The sequence below is a fragment of the Manacus candei genome, unplaced genomic scaffold (assembly GCF_025592945.1).
Source record: "Manacus candei isolate 608988 ecotype Guabito, Panama unplaced genomic scaffold, ASM2559294v1 h1tg000088l, whole genome shotgun sequence".
NCBI lineage: Eukaryota > Metazoa > Chordata > Aves > Passeriformes > Pipridae > Manacus > Manacus candei.
This window is the reverse complement of record NW_026138136.1, coordinates 825,001-843,121: the sequence shown is the minus strand read 5'-3', so window position 1 is coordinate 843,121 and position 18,121 is coordinate 825,001. Positions and strand designations below refer to the sequence as shown.

The window sequence follows — 18,121 nt, the reverse complement described above, 5'->3', positions numbered from 1 at the left end:
AAATTACAAGTCTTTTTTGCTACTTCAAGCTGTATTAAGACCATAGCCTTGCCATTCATCTTGAGGTTAGTACTAAGACTTTATTTAATATCAAAATACAACTTACTAAAGATTGTTTTAGTTTGAAATATATGCTCGTGTTCCAGACTGATAAACATTAATTAACTATATATTAGAAATAAATAAAATGTATTTATGATAAGATATTTACGCTTCTTAAGAAAGAGGAATAGATAAGACAGCGATGATTACATATGATAGGAAAAAAGAAGTGTGAGGACAGCGAGAAGATAAAATGTGATAAAAGAAGACATTAGTTACAATAATCTGTCCACTGCATGAATTGGCCTTATCCATATTTCCTAGACACCAAATACTTCAGGTTCTGGGTTAAGTGTGTTGCACACTGATTAAAAGAGCATCAGTACAGCAGGGAAGAGGTTGCATAAGAAGAATAGTTTAGGGACTAAGCCCAAATTGAACAGCAAGGGGAAGACAGTACTGAAAGAAATCAGCTTGATAATGTTTTTGCAGAACTTAACCCAAAGAGTGAACAAACTTGCAGAGCATTGAGATACAATCATGACAGGCCATAACAGAGAGATGGTGTCAGAAGCTGAAACTAGATAGTAATTTTTACATTGATATCAAAACGGCTGCATGTCCCAGTAGCATTAAACTCAGCAGTCACCCATGAGATTTAGCAGAGCACTGAGGCTTAAACAGACACTTAAACGTTGTTCTTCAAAGGACTCAATCCAAAATGAGCCTAGAATAGTATTATCAATGCTTGCAATTGCATCACCCGTTTAAAGGTACTTGGGTAGATCCTTAAAGTCCCAAATCTGATGGTTCAGTGTTACCATGAGAATCACAGATCCACTGCACTAAAAAGGCAATTTTTAATTCCCCTTATTTAGAGTGGATTGGGGAAAAACCCCAATCATCAGGAATAAATTAATAAATAAATAGAAAGAAAAAAAATCAACAAAAGAAACTTGAGTAATCAGTGCTCATGGAATTATTCATGGATTTCCTTAACTTAAGGAGTAAGTATTATTCATTAAAATTAATAGAAGTCCATACTACCCTTCTACCGAGTAGAGTGCATTTACTTTGCTATCAATTACAAATATGGAATGCAAAGGACATCACAAAATGATTCTGGTATTGCATACTGTGCCAAAGCCTCTTAACATGGCAACTACACTGTGGACCATAGTCACCATTCTACATATGCCAATGCATATGTGTGTGCACATACATATATGCCTTTATTAGAGAAACAATTGTTTCCTAGTAAGCATACATTCTCTTAAGTAAGCATACATTCTCCAGTGTCACTCTCTGTCCAGTGACACTGGACAGGGACAGCTCTGAGAGAGGGAGTTTGAGCTCTTTTATACACTGCCACCAACACCCTTCGCAAAACTGCAGAGACAGGATTTCTCAGTCAGTGCAGACACACATCTCCAAGCAAGGGTCATATCATTAATTGTGAGTTCTCTGGTTCTGTGAGTTTGAATTACATCTGGTCAAGTTGGTTTACCTGATAGCTGCTCTGTATTGTGCACTATTACAACATTGCATATTTTCATCCTGAGTTTACCATATAAACTATTTGCTATAACTGAGGTGATGATAAAATGTTTTATTACGCCATAGAAACATCATAAAGAGAATAACTCTAACCATTGTTTTGTATGCCATGGATTCACTAGAATAAATAAAGTGTTTTTGCAATTATATCTAAATTTTATTACAAATTATTTTTATTTACTTAAATGCTACAGCGTATTTTATTCCAAATTAACAGAAATATTTCCAAATATTTTATCTGAATGTTTATTAAAAACTAAGGAGTGAATAATATTCTGAGGAGTTTGCATCTGGGAACTATGACCATGTACTGACAGAATGTCTCTCTAAACGTCTATCTTCATTTGTTTATAAGTCTGCTAGCACAAGGCACTGGATATCCTCAACTCATGCTGCTAAACACAACAGAAGCTGAAGTGCTTCCTGAAGGCCCAGTTTGTTCTATTACATACATGCATTATTTTCCTTAGCAACTTTGTATTCATACAAAGTATATGCACTTTTTATTTTAACCATTCTGCCTTTGTGATATATATAAAAAAGTGATTTTCCACAGTGCAGTGGTGGTTGCCACCTGGAATCCTCATCAGCCTACACAGTTTTAAAACCTAGTTATTTCTTATATATGCATGTTAAATTTCACTGGTTACAAAGAACATATTAATGCTAATATTGTAATGGTAAATTTTTTCATCATTTTATGTAGAATTTGCCTTAACAGCCTTTCAGTTTTGCTATGAATTAGTACATATGGTAGTACATGAAGTACATACCTCGTCTGTAAAGTAGTCCCTAGTTATCCTTGATATAACTAGGGAATAGTGCCCAGCTGATGCAATCATATCTATACATTATTGAATTCACCGATATAAACAGAGAGAAAATACTTACTTTGCACATTCTTATGACTTAGGTGCAAATCCTGGAGTGTATTATAAACTGGTCTTTACAACCTATGAACAGATACTATAAGTCAGAGGGAAATAGGAACTCCCTAGGGATGCTGTCCAAAAAAAGAAAAGTAGCCCCTGTGGAGTCACTCCCCCTAAGTCATGCTGCTGCTGCTGCTGAAAATATGCAATGAATCCTTCTGCAGTTGGAATTTCAGATGTCATATTCCCTTACAGAATGTTGTCTAATTATTTTATTATGCATAATAAATGTAAAATATTTATTTTAGTTTACATAATTATATTAAAAATGTATGCTATTTATTCACAGTCTTGTAAGACATCCTTCACAAGTCATATACCTTATAGAAAGGAATGAATGCTGTTTTGCTGGCCTGGTTGTTTGTTTTCTATACCTTCTTATCTATGTCTGAGCAACTACCCTGGATATTGCCCTCCATTCCTTTGCTTCCCCTCACCGTCATGGGTCTTCTGTGCAAAACAGACCATACAATGCAATCTCAGAGAAATTAAAGTCATTTTGTTTAATTACAGTAGAGGGATGGCACAAAGCACATTAACATTATACCTGTCCCACACTCTCATGGTCAAAGTTGTAGCAATACTCCCTCTGCATCACAAAACTATGCCAGTGCTCCTCCCGAGGCCTGTATTTCAACAAACTTGACTATGTGAGTAAAGCAGGGTTCTGACTTTCGCATGCCCCCACCATGTAATTCAGATCCATTTTACAATGAAACATCCCCCTCACACACACCATGAACATAAATTGCCTGAGAAGCTGTGATAGTTACACAGAAAGTCAGGACGAGTAGGAGTTAAATTTGAAGCTTTACATATGACTAAAATGAGATTTCCCATTCATAATTTAGACCCATGCACAAAAACAGTCAAGACTTTGAAAATGCTGTATATCTGCATCTCTCATTGACATCATCAAACTTAGGGGTGTTTTGCACTTCTGCAATCAGGTCAAATTCAGCTACCTAAATATGTTGCAGGTTTAGAAAGTTTGGCCACAGACTATTCAAACTACAGATTTAGAAATCTGTTTACAGGTGCTCATTTTTGGGAGGTTATACAGCTCCTCATTACTTACTGTGTCCATTGTCAAATGTGAACAGTATTGTCAGTATAACTGTAGGATCGTGTCATCTGAAAAGTTCAGACACATAGCACATTTTTTTTTAAAATTACTAAGAATTATAAAATAAGCATTGCATATGTAATGGTGGTGCAGGGTCCTGTGAGACCAATTGTGTTTTATAAAATTAAGTTGAACATTAATTAAGAGTGAATGAATATTTTTGTATGACAAAGTACACTGACTTAAGAATGGAGAGACATGCTGTGTGATTTGAAAAAGTAAATGCAAAGGAAAATTGTGCATATTTTTAACTAAATAGTAAAAACCTAGGTTGAAAACACAAAGGTGAAAAAAATATAACCGAAACATTTAAGGAGCAAATTTTTGTATTTATGAATACATATATTATATTTTTGTTCCTTCAAAAGAAATTAGATTTTATAACCTAGACTGAAAATATAATTTTAAATTATACTTTTTACTTGAAGTCGCATACAACTGTATAGAACAGCAGATGTTCATTTCTTTGTTATTGATATACAAAAAAAATTAGACAAAAATAAGTATCAAGTGGTCACAGTACAAACTCTAGAGATGAAAGGTAACATTTTTCCAAGAGTATTGAACTATAGTCATAAGCATAGATTATAAAAGCAACTTGGTAAAATAAAGTGAGCAAAATCTCTCATTTTTGGTGGGGAATATGCATACTATAGAGAATATATAATTTGTGAGCTAAAAATGCTAGGTTAATTTATTAATCACTTCAGAAAACCACAGCCCTTCATGTCTTTTTCTAGTAAAGAAGAGAATTTATCATTACATGTGTTATATAGGGAATAAATTCCATTTTCTGTTCCATGCAGCCATAATCACTTTTCCCCACAGTATCTTACAGCCTAGTTCCCTTCAGTTTATAAAGTTTATAACAGTTCCTAAATTTAGATTAGTTTCTTCTAATAGCCCTTTTTTTGTACTTCTAGCCAGGGTTAGCTAGCCTTTCACTCACTAAACTGGTAAGAGTTTTTGCAGAATGATTATTCACAATTTCAGGCTGATGAAATGAAAAGCTTGAAATCAAGAATCTCCAAGAACAGTCTGAGCACCAATGAGCTTGACAGGAATAATTAAAATACCCTGTATTTAGACATTGTTTTAATTCAAGTGTCTCAAACTACAGAATAGAGACGTAACTTCATCTATCAGTGAAAGGTGGCTTTATGGTAGCACTAACAATACTCTCCTCCATATCCCAACATAAAAAGAGGAATACTCACCTCGCTGAAACTGTAAGAGTCTGCAGTTGCCAAGCAACACTAAACAGCAACATCTGAAATAGTCTGGATGAACTTACAGTGCAAGGTCTGAGCTGAAAGCACCACAAGACCTCAACCACTAGACATGGGGATGAATTTTATCACTAGGTCAGTAGATTTTAAAATCTTCATTTAATATTTTTTGTAAGTGACATTTGCAAGACTACATAGTATCTGCTGAACTGGTGCAAACAATATTATTTACAGCATTGCTAATTCCTTTCCACTGAAACAGACAGTACTGGGTAAGTTGACCAGGAGGCAACATATGATTCCCTTAAAATTGTATTTTAAAACAAAGAGACATTTGGATAGAGAGAAAAATACCTATACTTGTATACAGCCAACAAGGCTGGCTAATATCCCAGGACTGTGGAAACTGGCAGGCACAAGTACGACTGCTGAGCTAATAAATACAGCAACTCCTCTATGGGTTACTCTGCAGCTACACAGAGTGCCTCACTGCCTCTATGAGCTTGCAGCAGCACAGCTCTGATTCCTGCATCCCTGCCAGATGTTTTTCAGCTGAGCTCAGAACAAATTTCCTGCATAATCAAAGCTTCATCAGCTGGTATCTGTAGAGATCAACCTCTGAAGATTAGGTCAAAATTGGCCTGAGAAGGATGGAAACTAACATCCTATTGCCATGAAACATTTATTTTTCAATAATAAAGAGGCAAAGCATACTCAGATATTTCTTGTTAATCCTGACAAATTAAATTATGTTTGCATCTTCTCTAATAACCTTCAGTATAAAAAATACTACTAAAAAACTTGTTATTTCTTGGAATTTATATCATACAGAAAACTGTCCACTCAAAGTAAAATGATCTCCTATCTTTCATTCAATAGAGCATTTAGTTATTTTGTCATACTGAGTGAGAGAATTGCATGTGCATAACAAACCTCAAACTGATTCACATCTACAGTGCTCTCAGTCTCTAGGGTCTTCAAGCCAAGGAGCTCAAACCCACTGTAACCCACTTCTCATTACCTAGTCCTGTAATAAGACTATTCCTGCCAATTGGGATGGTTCATTAAAGTGGATGACTGCAAGATTAAGTCTCCTCAATCACACAGCATTTAAAGATAGCGTTTCTTTTACCTTCATTGCAGCACATCATGTCACACTATTGCTTATTTGCTCTCACTTCACTCGACACAGACCTTTTAACACAACTGCTTTGACCACAGAAAATCACCTCTCATTTTTAGATGACTTACTGAAGCTGACAGAAACATTTCCATTTATTAAAAAACAACAACAACAACAAAAAAGAAAGCAGGCAGTCCCTTAAGGTAGCAGCACAGAATAAAGCCCCGTCCCTTAAAGGTTATCGAATTCAGTTCTCTGCAATTCTAGAGAGTGATTTAATGGGTGCTCAATACAGAAAAGTTCACAGAACATTTGCCACACATGCACAAAACAATGCAACAAAAAGTTTTGCACAGAAATTGCATGATCACTGCAGAAGCTTTCTGTACAAGAGTATTCTGTAAAGTAGCTCATAAATAGCGTGAAATCCTAGGCTTTGCTATACAGTCTTGTTTTAGGAAACTACGTTAAAACTGACACTAAAGGAACATTACAATCGTGTGTTCAGCATGAAAAGAAAATAAAAAATGCTATAGTGGTATAATCAAATGTTTAACTTTCTCTGCTTGCGTGCATGCATCACAACGCATACATCTAATCATGCGTCATTTATTAAATATAATGCGAAATTTTAAAAAACTTTTTGAACATCCACTGTTGCAAATTGCCCATAAAAAACTTCAGTGGATTCCTTTATAGTACACATAGACTAGCTACCTCACTGCCAGGTATTAAAAGTATTCATGATTGTAGAAGAAGCATTTAAGAGTAAAGACTCACCCAAGAAGCAATATGAGATCATTTAATAAGTAGTCTATAATGAACCAAAGACACAGGGGGCAAACAACAGAATCATGTGATTTTTGAGAATTTAATCTACTGCCCTAACAGGATGGGTTTTAGCGGCGGAACATGGGAGGCTTTGCCATGGAACCAACCCCAGGGCCAACTCTCATCCAAATACCCTGGACTGGCAAGGAGAAGGAAAACTGGAGCAAGACTGCAGAACTGTAACTAGCTCCAGTTGCTTCATGTTCTAATAAGTGTCTTGTGAGCATTTAGGCTGCTAAGCCTTTTAGAGAACTTTTCCTTTCTTGGTGAACTGGTTTCAACTCAACCGAGAAAAATTCCAGAACCGCAATTGATTTGAAAAGGCGATGCAGATAAGTGGCCTCACCATGGAGAATTTTAACAGACACTAGAGCAGCTGTGAAACAAACACTCAACATTAGCACTGTAGTGTTACCACTAAAAGGTTTCCCATCATTTGTTTTTCTTTATAAAGTAATACCTAAATACTGAAGACTAAGTTTTTAAATGCAGCTCCTAATTTAATATGCAATTACTGCTGCCCTGATGGTGTTTTAATGGCAATATATTTTTATTGGTGACTTCAAATGAACCTCATCTGATCACCTTAACCCTTCTCTCATCATGCTTTAGTTAATGACTCATTACCTGTAGTCACACCAGGGACATCTGTAAGGCTTTTCTCCAGTATGGACACGCTTATGTCGTGTCAGATGCGATTGCGTTGTGGAAGCGAAGTTACACTCATCACATTTAAATGGTTTCTCTCCTAGAAGTTGACAAGAGAATCATTATCAGTTTTCATCAATAGAAAAGGAAGACAAGTTCAAATTTCTGGCATATCCCTTGAGATAGCTTTTATTCTGTATATATACAGCAAACACAAATACAAAATAAATTTCCAAATAAAATGTACTAATTGAAAAATATGACATATACTCATCAGTATCCAGCTCACTTTCCATGTGGTGTTACACAGCAGAAAAAAGGAGGAGAAAGAACTGCACTGAAATAGAGTAACCATGTTACTGGTCTTATTTCATGAAAATATAACCAAGCATTCTTCTCACCCTGCACCTTCTGTTAAAGTTGGGTCAAGAATAGCCCTGAAAACAACACTGTTGAAGACAGAAGATGAAAAATCAGGCTAATGCTTGTATTCAGAACTTGCTCAGAAAGGAACATCTCCAGGTAGAAAGCATCTTTGTCTCCCGTCATGGATTTTAAATCTTATCCTTTAAATAACATAAATAAACCAGGACTGCAAATATGAACCAGAACTCAGTGCTCCATTCCCCTCTCTTGCCTGCTAGTCTTCTGCCCTTGTGAATCTTTTCTGAACAGTAGGCCAATTTTCAGCAAAAGGACTTGAAAGGTTAATGAAAAAAAAACAAACAAAAAACCAACAACCAAACCTAGACTAGGACAATAATATTTTTAGAATACTAAAATTCAATCTCTGCTGACTGTGCAACTAAACTGAAAATTTCTATGAGATTGCTAATTGAAGAAAACTAAAAATCTCTAGTGTCTAACTTACTATGTGAAAAGAGTACTTTTCCTTCCAGTGGAAGGGTCTACCCCTTAGAAGGTACCAAAATAAAATCTCATAACAGATACACGCACTGTGATGCCTAGCTATGAACCTGCATCCCATTTTTCCAACTGGTTGTTCCAGAAATATTCTGGCACATGTAGTTACCACATAGGGAGGAAACAGGTTTCTTTTTGTATGCAAAAGACTAAAGGCAGCTCCTAACTTAGGTGATCTTCTCTGCATTGTGCAAGCCTTCAGAAGTATTTATCCTAGAGATTTCATAAGGATTAAGAAGTCTGGACAAAACTCCAAGGGACAGACATGTGCCTTGTAGAATATTCAACGCTCTACAACTGGCAGTATCAAAATTGAACCCTAAGCCTATTAGCAGGTACAATGTGAAGTTTTTCAGACTGCCAGAAGATATACCACCAGCACAAGACTATCAGTAAAAGTGGCCTTCTGCAATCAGTAATTAAAGGCCACTCCAAGCCAAATTTTTCAAGCCTGTTTATAGCATGAGACACTCAAGACTTCAAAACAAACTTTGCCAGAATATTTGCCAGAGGAGAGAGAGAAATCTGCATTTTTCATTCTTGGAGATTGTTCGGGTTTTCCCTCCCAAGGGAAAAAGATATGCAAGGTCCTCAAGGCCTGAAAAGTCCATTCTGCTGGACAAAAGGACAACAGAGCAGTTTCTGAAAGCTCCATAAAGAGTTGGAATAATTGCTTTTAGCAGTTGCCGGAGAGAATACCAGCCACTGTTTTTCAGTTATTGTTTCATGGGACAAGGAAAGGTGAAGGGGCAGGGCATAAAGCTGAAGCCTCTACGCTGGACAAATTGAGACTGCTAGAAAGTATGTCTTTCCTGCCCCAAATGGGGTTTTCTTGTCAGACTCTGACACTCTGCTCTGGAGAAGCTGATTCTCCCAGCAGCTTGCATGGTACTAGCTACTTCTTCAATTAAACTCTCTGGGAGGCCACAGACTCCCTAGCAACGTAACCTGTTCTTGAACTGAAGATTTCTTGTTCTGATTTATTTCATCATCTAGTATTAAAGAAGATAGCAACATTTTCAAGCCTAAATAGAAAAGCCACAGGTATTTTAGATAACATACATATTTATTTTAACTGCTTTCATTTAAAATGCATTATAACCTTGCCAACTTGCCCCTCTGTAAAAAAGGCAGATCTGAACTGAAAGTAGATTTTTAGTTTGCCATTCAAGGGAGAATGGATCAAGTAAAGGTTTGTTGCTGTGCCACAGCAGGGCCAGTGGGGCTGTCAGCCAAGCAAGTGCCCATTGAAGCCAGGAGGTCTTGCAAATTCCATCGAGACCATAAGAAAAATTATAATCCCTGCCCACTGCTCCAGGAAAGCTTTGAGGCTAACTGCTCCTTTCAAGTGGACTATGTGTAAATCTCACCTGACAGAAAATACATCACAGCAGCACCACAAAACAAAAGCCAACCAAACCAGGAGGAAAAAAGACAGTCTAACATAGCCTGTAAGTCTTAGTAGTTGCACATGGGAAACACTATCTTTATGGAAAATTAACCAGGTTGATAAGTACAGCTGAAAAAAATCTAAGAGACAACTAGATATTTCTTTGGGTTGGGGGATGTTGAAGACTATATCATCTGTAGCAGGAGTACTTTTATTTATTTGTTTATTTATTAAAGTTTTCCACAGACCTACTCATTCAAGTATTTTTTGTCTTCCCTATCTTTGGGCCAGAATGCTTCTTATAAGCTTTTGTGCCCCAATTTTCCTTCCACTCTTCATGCCTTCAGACATTTCAGGCAATAAAAATATTTTTTTTAATATGGGCTGCCACTAAAAATTCCAGGACTCTTCTTTACCTCCAAACAAGTTTCTAATTCATACAAAATTAAAATAACACAAAAAAAATTCAATATTTACAATATTTTTTAAACAATAAAACCCATATGTAAAAACTATAAAATAGTATCCAAAAATGTACAAGGACAAATTTTACTTATTTAAAGATCAATAAAGGTAAAAAAAGCCAAACCACCCTACCCTCCCATTACTATTACAGAAGACTTGTCTGTGCCTCACCATGAAAAAAACCCGATAGGTGCCCCAAAACGACCCAATGGTCAAGAAGCTCTGTGTGTGTGTGTGAAACATAAGGATATACATTCCAAGATCAAGGACCCACTTTCTGGGCCTTTATTTTGTTTTTAAATACAAGTACTTTCAAAAAGCTCCATTTCCTGACCACGGGATCACAGAAGAAATGGGTTTGCATTTTTGACAATACTGCAACCAACTTCTGAAATGTGTCAGTTGTTTAAGTCACCTAACATGAAAAATCTGAGCTCCAACAATCAGAGTTTGTGAAAGCAAATGATAAAAGGGTCAGTTCATGGTGCGTACCAGACTATAAAAGCATTTATTAAAGCTGCTTGCTAACCAGTAAGCCTCGTCAGCTCTACCCATTCTGTTCTTCTTAAACCATGACCGAAGTTTTCTTTTTCTCTTGCCACTAGACAATTTCTTTGAGGTAGGGAGAAAGTTTTAAAAAAATCAGATTTTGGCGTCTTTTCTGGTCAAAGGTTTGCTATAATCAAGTTCCACATTCTGCTGCAAATGTTGGCATAAATGGAAAAGAAAAGCAACAGAGATGCTCTTCGAATTTCACCTCTTCCCTTGCTGAAAAGACCAATAAGTCTTCTTATTGTGCTACATTTTCTGTGGTATTCAACATTATAATTTTTTTAAGCTGTGGTGGGGAAGTTGAAGAGAAGAGGCTACATTTTACATTAAATTCAATGCCGAGTAATATAACTACACATTAAAGTAAAAGAGCAGTTCACATGAGAAATAGAAACACAAAGTGAGTCACTCATCTGGATAAAAACATATATACTATTAAATTTTCTTTCTTTATTACATTGACCTATAAATGTCTTCAGAAGCACAAGATTGAAATGAGTGAGCAGAAGTAATCATACAAACAGTGATCTGTACGATATGAGCTACCATCTTCAAAAATTCATGAAAATATTTGAACAAAGACACGATCTTCTTAAGCAGCTCCATAAGTTCATGGTGACTGCCACACAAGTGCTGTACTTAGTGTACAGTAGGTGTACTTACCTGCTAACACTCTACTGCTGTAATGTAATTCTATCATGACCAGGAAGATCCCACCACAACCAACACATGAGAAGCAAATGTAGACTGTCATTGTGTAGAAGATGAGGATGGGGTTTTTGCAATTTGCAGGAGTACTAACCAACATTAAAAAAGGGACTTCATGCAAGAGAACACAGGTTGTTACTGATCAGCACTCTTGGACTGAGCCAGCTACTACAGTACAAAATGGAAGCAACATGTTGAAGAATGGAAAACTAGAGTGATACCAAAAGACAAACAAAGGAGGAGAACAGACAAATAAGAACACAAAGAAAAGATATTTTAAAATTATTAAGTGTTTCCATGTTTGCATTTCAAGCCAGAAATAATTACACTTGCTTGTTTTTTCTCTCTTATATAATTTCCTAGTTGATCATGATTAAGGTAAAATATTAAAATTATGTGATATTATATGCTTCTTTCGCGTATGTGTGTGTGCATTTTTGGTGAATGATTTAGAGGATAGTTACTTTTTTATTACAAAATTCAGATAATCACTTAGATTCTTTGTGGAATGCAACTAATTCTAAATTCAGTGAATGCTAAAATTTGCAATGTTATTTATTTATCTTCCTATCTTCAGGCAGATTTTCTTACTGGAACAAAATACGACTCAAAAGCACTTGCTTTGGGATGGCTCAAAAGATGAAATTTTTTATTCCCAGTCTTGTTGACACACCATAACTATGGCATATACATTCTTGCAGCACCACAAGCTGTCCCTTATTTACCACATAGCACTGGCTGATACTGCAAGCGACCCAAGTTTCTTCAGACAGTTTATCACAGCCTAGGCAGCCACAAGTGTCTATGGTAAAGCATTCGACAGACAGAGATGTAAGTATTCTTTACAGTGTGATAAAATTCCAGTCAAACTCTGGACCACTCCAGGTTGCCATTGCTTCAATTGACAAAACAGAAAATCAGGTCATGGATATTTACATAGTCAGTAAAAGACTTGCAGAGTTCTATAGACAGATTCTTTCAGAATAGGACTGTAAGAAGGTGCACTAAGATAATAAAATAATGACAGAACATTTTCCCAGGACAAAATCAGTCAAGGACTTTGCTTATTCTATGTTCAAAGTGTGCATTTCTCACAGGACCACATTAGTCACTAAGGACATAACGTATTTAACACTGAATAAAAATGTCAACTGGTAAAACATCAGAAATCTTGACGGGTCAAATTATTTGTTCCTACTTTACAGTTGAGAAAGCCTCTATCAAGGAAATCTGCATCATGTTTGCAAATACATAAGTACAAACATTTTTCAAGTCTTAACACTAATGGTTTTTTCTTTCAGTTTAACATTCCTGCACTTCTTTTCATTTAAAAAGCAAAAACATCTCTTCAACGGATAACATCCTATTTACCAAACTAGTCCCTACAGTTTGCTCCAAGAGTGACCAAGGGTCATTTTTTTCACACCAAGTTATACTTCTTGCTCCCTTTAATATTTCCAAAGAAAATGCATCTTTCACTAGATAAAGGTATTTCTCCAGGTAGATAGAAATAATCTCATCTAAAAAGAGAAGAACAGAGTAAGAAATACCAGAATCAGGAGTATCAAAAGTCTAAGTGGCTGATCCTACAGGCAGTCCTCTCTTGTGTCAAATATCTAACAGCAGCTGAACATTTCTCTGGGGTGTCAGGACATCTCAGGCCTTGAGGCTGGGATGAGAGTAGGCTTGTTAAGTTGGTTAAGACTCCCTAACTACATGTGAGGATTTGCTCATTTGCCCTTGAATGAAGGGTCTCTGACAAGTGATAGAAGTAATCTTGGATTGGAAGATGTTCTATGTCAGCCCCCTAGACAGCTTGTACTACAGTAGGGAATTATTTAAGCCATTTAGACTATTTTTGATACCTATCCATTTCAAACCTGATTGTAATTTGCTTTGGCATTCTGCTTGGGGAAAATTGTGCCAACTGGAGACAGAGGAAAAAAAAAGGTACAAAGAGGAGTGCATGCAGCTAATGACTGAGATAGAGTTGAGCACTGGATGAAAATACAAGGGAACCCATGTAAGTGCAACAGTGCAGGCAAAGGTGGATTGTGTCATTCTCCTTGAAACAAATAGAAGCTACAGATAATTTTTCTGCTAAAGAATCTTCTCTGATTGTTTGTGCCACAGAGGCAGATAAATGCCAAAAAGATAGATCCCTCTGCCTCTGAGATACTGTCCTGTATAGTATAAAGTTAATAGCAAAGTAATAACGAGTCTCCAGTCCTGACATAAAATATAAAGTTATGCTTGCTAGATGCAAGCTTCATGATCTATAACCTGTAAATCCCTGTGATCATAGCACAAGAAGTCTCTACCACACTGGCAAAAGAAGGGCAAAATGCCTTCAAAAACCTAGACAGCTTTTCACCAGCAAAACACCATATTTTCAGCCTAATTTTGTACAGAAATCAGGAAAATATTTTTTCTATTGCTTGTGGCCTAATGATACAAAAAATATAAATATATATTTGATTATAGAGACTTACATTTAGGAGAAACCAGATCTGCACTCACATAATAGGTAAAGACAAGAAGGGTACGTACAAGAATTTGCAGTTCTTCTACTTCCCCATTCTGAAATGATTGTTTACTATTTGTGTGGCTGCATGAACTGTGAGTCCCAGACATATGCAAGACCCCAATGTGTCACATGGTAGGCCAATAAAATCAAGGGGTAGTTCCTATCCTACTGAGAACAATGACTTATTTCTCCTAAAGAAAAACATTCTTAGTCCACATTTGGCCAACTTGTGCTAATACGTGAAAATTTTTCAAAGCTCCAGAAAAATGGAAGCTGTTAGTTACAACTGAAGCATACAGCTTCTATTCCAGTAGTTGTAATTGCTCCTGTTATCGTTCAGAAAGTGTAATACTAAGAGAACTTATTATATTTACTAAATGACTTTTCTTGGTCACTTGAAAAACATAAACTTCTGGCAGTGAATGGGAACTGACTGTGGCAGTACTATCCCACAAATTGATGTTCCTTATTATCAGAAAAAAAATAAATTCTGAAAGTAGGATTACTAGCTAGATTTGCAAGTAAAATTTGGCCCTGAATATACTTTTTTTTTTGGGGGGGGGGTGGTTATCCATTTCAAGATATTGCCTGACTGGCACTGAAAACCCCACCTTTTTGAAAGCATCAAAGTCTCCTCCAAATACGGTTGCTCAAATAAACTGAAAACAGGGTGGGAAGAATGGTTTCAGGTTCTCAAGAAAGAGGGTAGCTGCTCTCCAGGAAATTACACATTTAGATGGTATATGTTCTGAATGAAGATTAGTTTATACAGGGACATAATAAAATCTCCCACCGTGATTCCTTTACAAAATCCATGGAAATTTCATGATGTAACAACTATAGCTTCTCATTTGTTAGACATTTCTTTCCACTGTACATTAGACAATGGTTACTTAACTCATACGTTACCCTCATGATAGCCAGTAAAACAAAAAACTACACTGGCTTTAACAGCAACACTTCTACGTCTGTTTGAACAAAATCTATTCAAATAATCAAACACTTACAAGGAACTACTAAAAAGCACAATTAAAGTAGAATGTATTAATAAATGTTTAATACTTACACCTTTCCTGGTCTTCTGAAACCAAGAACCAATTTAATTTTGTCTGATATTAAAATTTTATGACCAAGTGGTAGGAAAGCTTTACTAATTCTGGAAGAGAAATCTTGCTTTACATGCCAGCCATGTGGTAACTCTTAAAGTTGCACCTATTAATTACAAACTATCCTAAAATTACAAAAGGGCAACTGAAACAACACTATGCCTCAGTCCAAAATAATGGATTAATCTATATGTAGTCTCTAATTTTCACCCAGGGACATTCTAGCAGACTCTTGCAAAATCTTCACAGTAGGTAATCTATTTGGGCCTCGGAAAAAAAATAGTAGACTTACCATTCATTTAAAGAAGAAAGCCAGTCTTTACAATTCTAATTCCTTCAGAAAAAAAAAAAACAACAAACAAACCAAAAATATCCCCCACCCTCCCCCAAGCAATTATTCAAACTCCCAGTTAACACATTTGATGCAGACCTTGGGCATACCGATTTTACAAAACTGAGAAAAAGCAAAGTAAACAATGAGCCAATGTATTATTTGTACTGTAACGTGCTATTTGACTTGTGTTACTGTCCAGTGTAGAGGGACTCCCTTCCTGGAGAAAATATAGCAAAGAGTAAAGACAGCTTTACTGACCTGTGTGCTGCCGCCGATGCTTGGTGAGGGCATGACGTGTCCCGCCGGCAAAGCCACAAAGGTCACAGAGGAACGACTTCTCGCCTGTTGCAACAATAAACAGATGAGGGACTGCGGAGGTCACAGATCATTAAAACATATCTATCAAGGCTTTCAGGGTTACTAATTCCTCCAATCAAATGTTTCCATGTAAATATGTCAAATGGGAATGAAATTACCACTGCGGTTTATTGACTGTGATAAAATCTGAAAAGCACCACTGAACATAATTACATACTTGTCAGACCCATAAAAATTAGCTTTATTATCAATGGAATGGTTTTGTACAACTTCATTTCTGTTAGATGTCTTCCAGATGGGGCTGCTTTATGCACTTGAACAGTTTTTATGCATATCCTGATTTTTTACAATTCCCATACATCTGGTCTTTCTGTGCTGAGTAAAGATTGCCTGGAAAAAAAAGTTAATATACTGTATACATGATTCTGCTTAAATAAAATATATTCAATTTACTAACAAATTAAAGGTACTGAGAAATTTTTAACAGACTAGGTCACAGTCATCTTTAGTTACCTTCTATTTATTAGTAAGTATTAAATTATTTCTTGAATACAAGAAGAGTACAGGCAAGAAAAAAATCCACATTATTCAGTACCAGTGGCAATTCAGCACTGTTAATGTTTATAAAGTTTTCATGACATAAAGAAAACAGGTCTTGGGATTGCTACTGAAATTGCAGCAGAACTTACATTGTTCATCTTCAAATGATAATTCTTCATTCCAAACCTCTGGACCAATATGAGAGATTTTGGCAAACGGAATACTCATTAAAAGTGCATAAATGCCCTCTTTTCAGTATTTTTTTTTAAGAGAAACTAGGATTTTGCCCTGTTGCCTATTAATACAGTCTATCATTTAACAGCAATATTTTTGCCCAGTATATACTAACATGCACAGCAATCTCAGCCCATAAAGGCCACATGGAAGGTCATTATGAATTAATAACACTAATCTCAGGTATGGACTCAAAAACCTCAGATAAGACTGAAATTTTAAATTTTTTTTTAGAAGAATTGCATTAGTCATTTTGAGCCAAATTGTCTTCTTTTGCAATAACATAGTGGAGAGGGGTCTGGTAGGGCAGTGATGCTGAACTCATTGAAACTAAGTCTCCTTCAAATTCTTCGCAATGGGGAAAGAAATTTAGTTCCTACAAAAGAAGGTTGGGTTAAGAGGTTGGGTGTCAAATTAAAAAGTCCTCCAGTGAAGACAAAGGAGTGGGAACCTTGACGCTGTTTATTCCCACATAACCAAGCACATAGATACACAGACTTTCTGGAAAGTCACAGTGCCCCAGTTAACTCTGGATGCTCTTCATACAAGCAAGAGACCATCTCACGAGTGGGATGCTCTGGAGAGCACCACAGAGATGAGTTGCCCTCTTCTATCAGTGCTTTGATGAGGGTACTGAGGATCTCCAGCTCCTCACTCTGGTTGCCACAGTGAGGGAGTCCTTGGGCCCTGTGCTACCAGGAGGAAAGCAATTCCTCCAAAGTTTCCAAGGCAGCTGGAATCTTACCACTGAAAGGGAATCACTGAAATGCTGATTAGCCTCCAACACATAGCTAGGCTATGAAAAGTGATGGGCACACGTTTCAGAATTTCACCATTTCAGAATAAAGCAAATATTGTATCGTTATTTTCTGCATCCAAATCCAGTCAGGTGAGGCAGAGTGAGACTTTACAGGACTCTGGGTTTTTCTGAAAATTTGGTTGATTGAGAGTATCCCAAGATAGTATCTAATGTGTAAAATAATTTCAGTACCTCTTTTGGGAGTCAATTCTAGCTATTTCCGATTATAATTGAATCTAAAAAAAAACCAACAGAAAAAGCAGAACGGAAACCTATCCTACTATCACTTGAAGAATGCATTTGTGCTAAATGATGTAACAAAGTGAATTTTAGTGCGAAATGTTTGTCAATAATATTATTGCTGAGGTTATGCATGATTGTTACACAGAGACTTCTGCATAAACTCAGGCTTTTCTTTAGATTATTTGTTGGCATTTTTTAAATCAGGATCTTCAGCATGTAGCATTTCAATTCATCAAAATATCAAAGAAAAGGAATAGAACGACTACACATAATGCTTGATCATAATTAATATTAATTTAATTAATTAATCAATTTTAAGTATAAATCTTTCTAACTAGCACTAATGTCTAACACCCCAGCATTAAATTCACACTTTAAAGTTAAATGCTATTCCATGCCTACCAAGAAATTGCTCATCATCTATATATTGTCATAAATTAGTTCATGTTGTGTTTAACATCTAGGAGCACACTTCAGTATGGCCTGCAGCTTC

At 36.2% G+C, this 18,121-nt stretch overlaps 1 protein-coding gene across 3 annotated transcripts in view; it reads right to left on the bottom strand.

The window, feature by feature from the left end:
• Positions 1-18,121, bottom strand: part of ZNF407 (zinc finger protein 407) — a 333,549-nt gene that overhangs the window by 118,188 nt on the left and 197,240 nt on the right. For all 3 annotated transcript variants that reach the window (XM_051812661.1, XM_051812663.1, XM_051812662.1), the window contains exons 6-7: positions 15,753-15,836; positions 7,468-7,588 (exon numbers count right to left, since the gene is read on the bottom strand). In XM_051812661.1, coding sequence (XP_051668621.1) covers positions 7,468-7,588; positions 15,753-15,836 — 205 coding nt within the window. The remainder of the gene's footprint in view (positions 1-7,467; positions 7,589-15,752; positions 15,837-18,121) is intronic.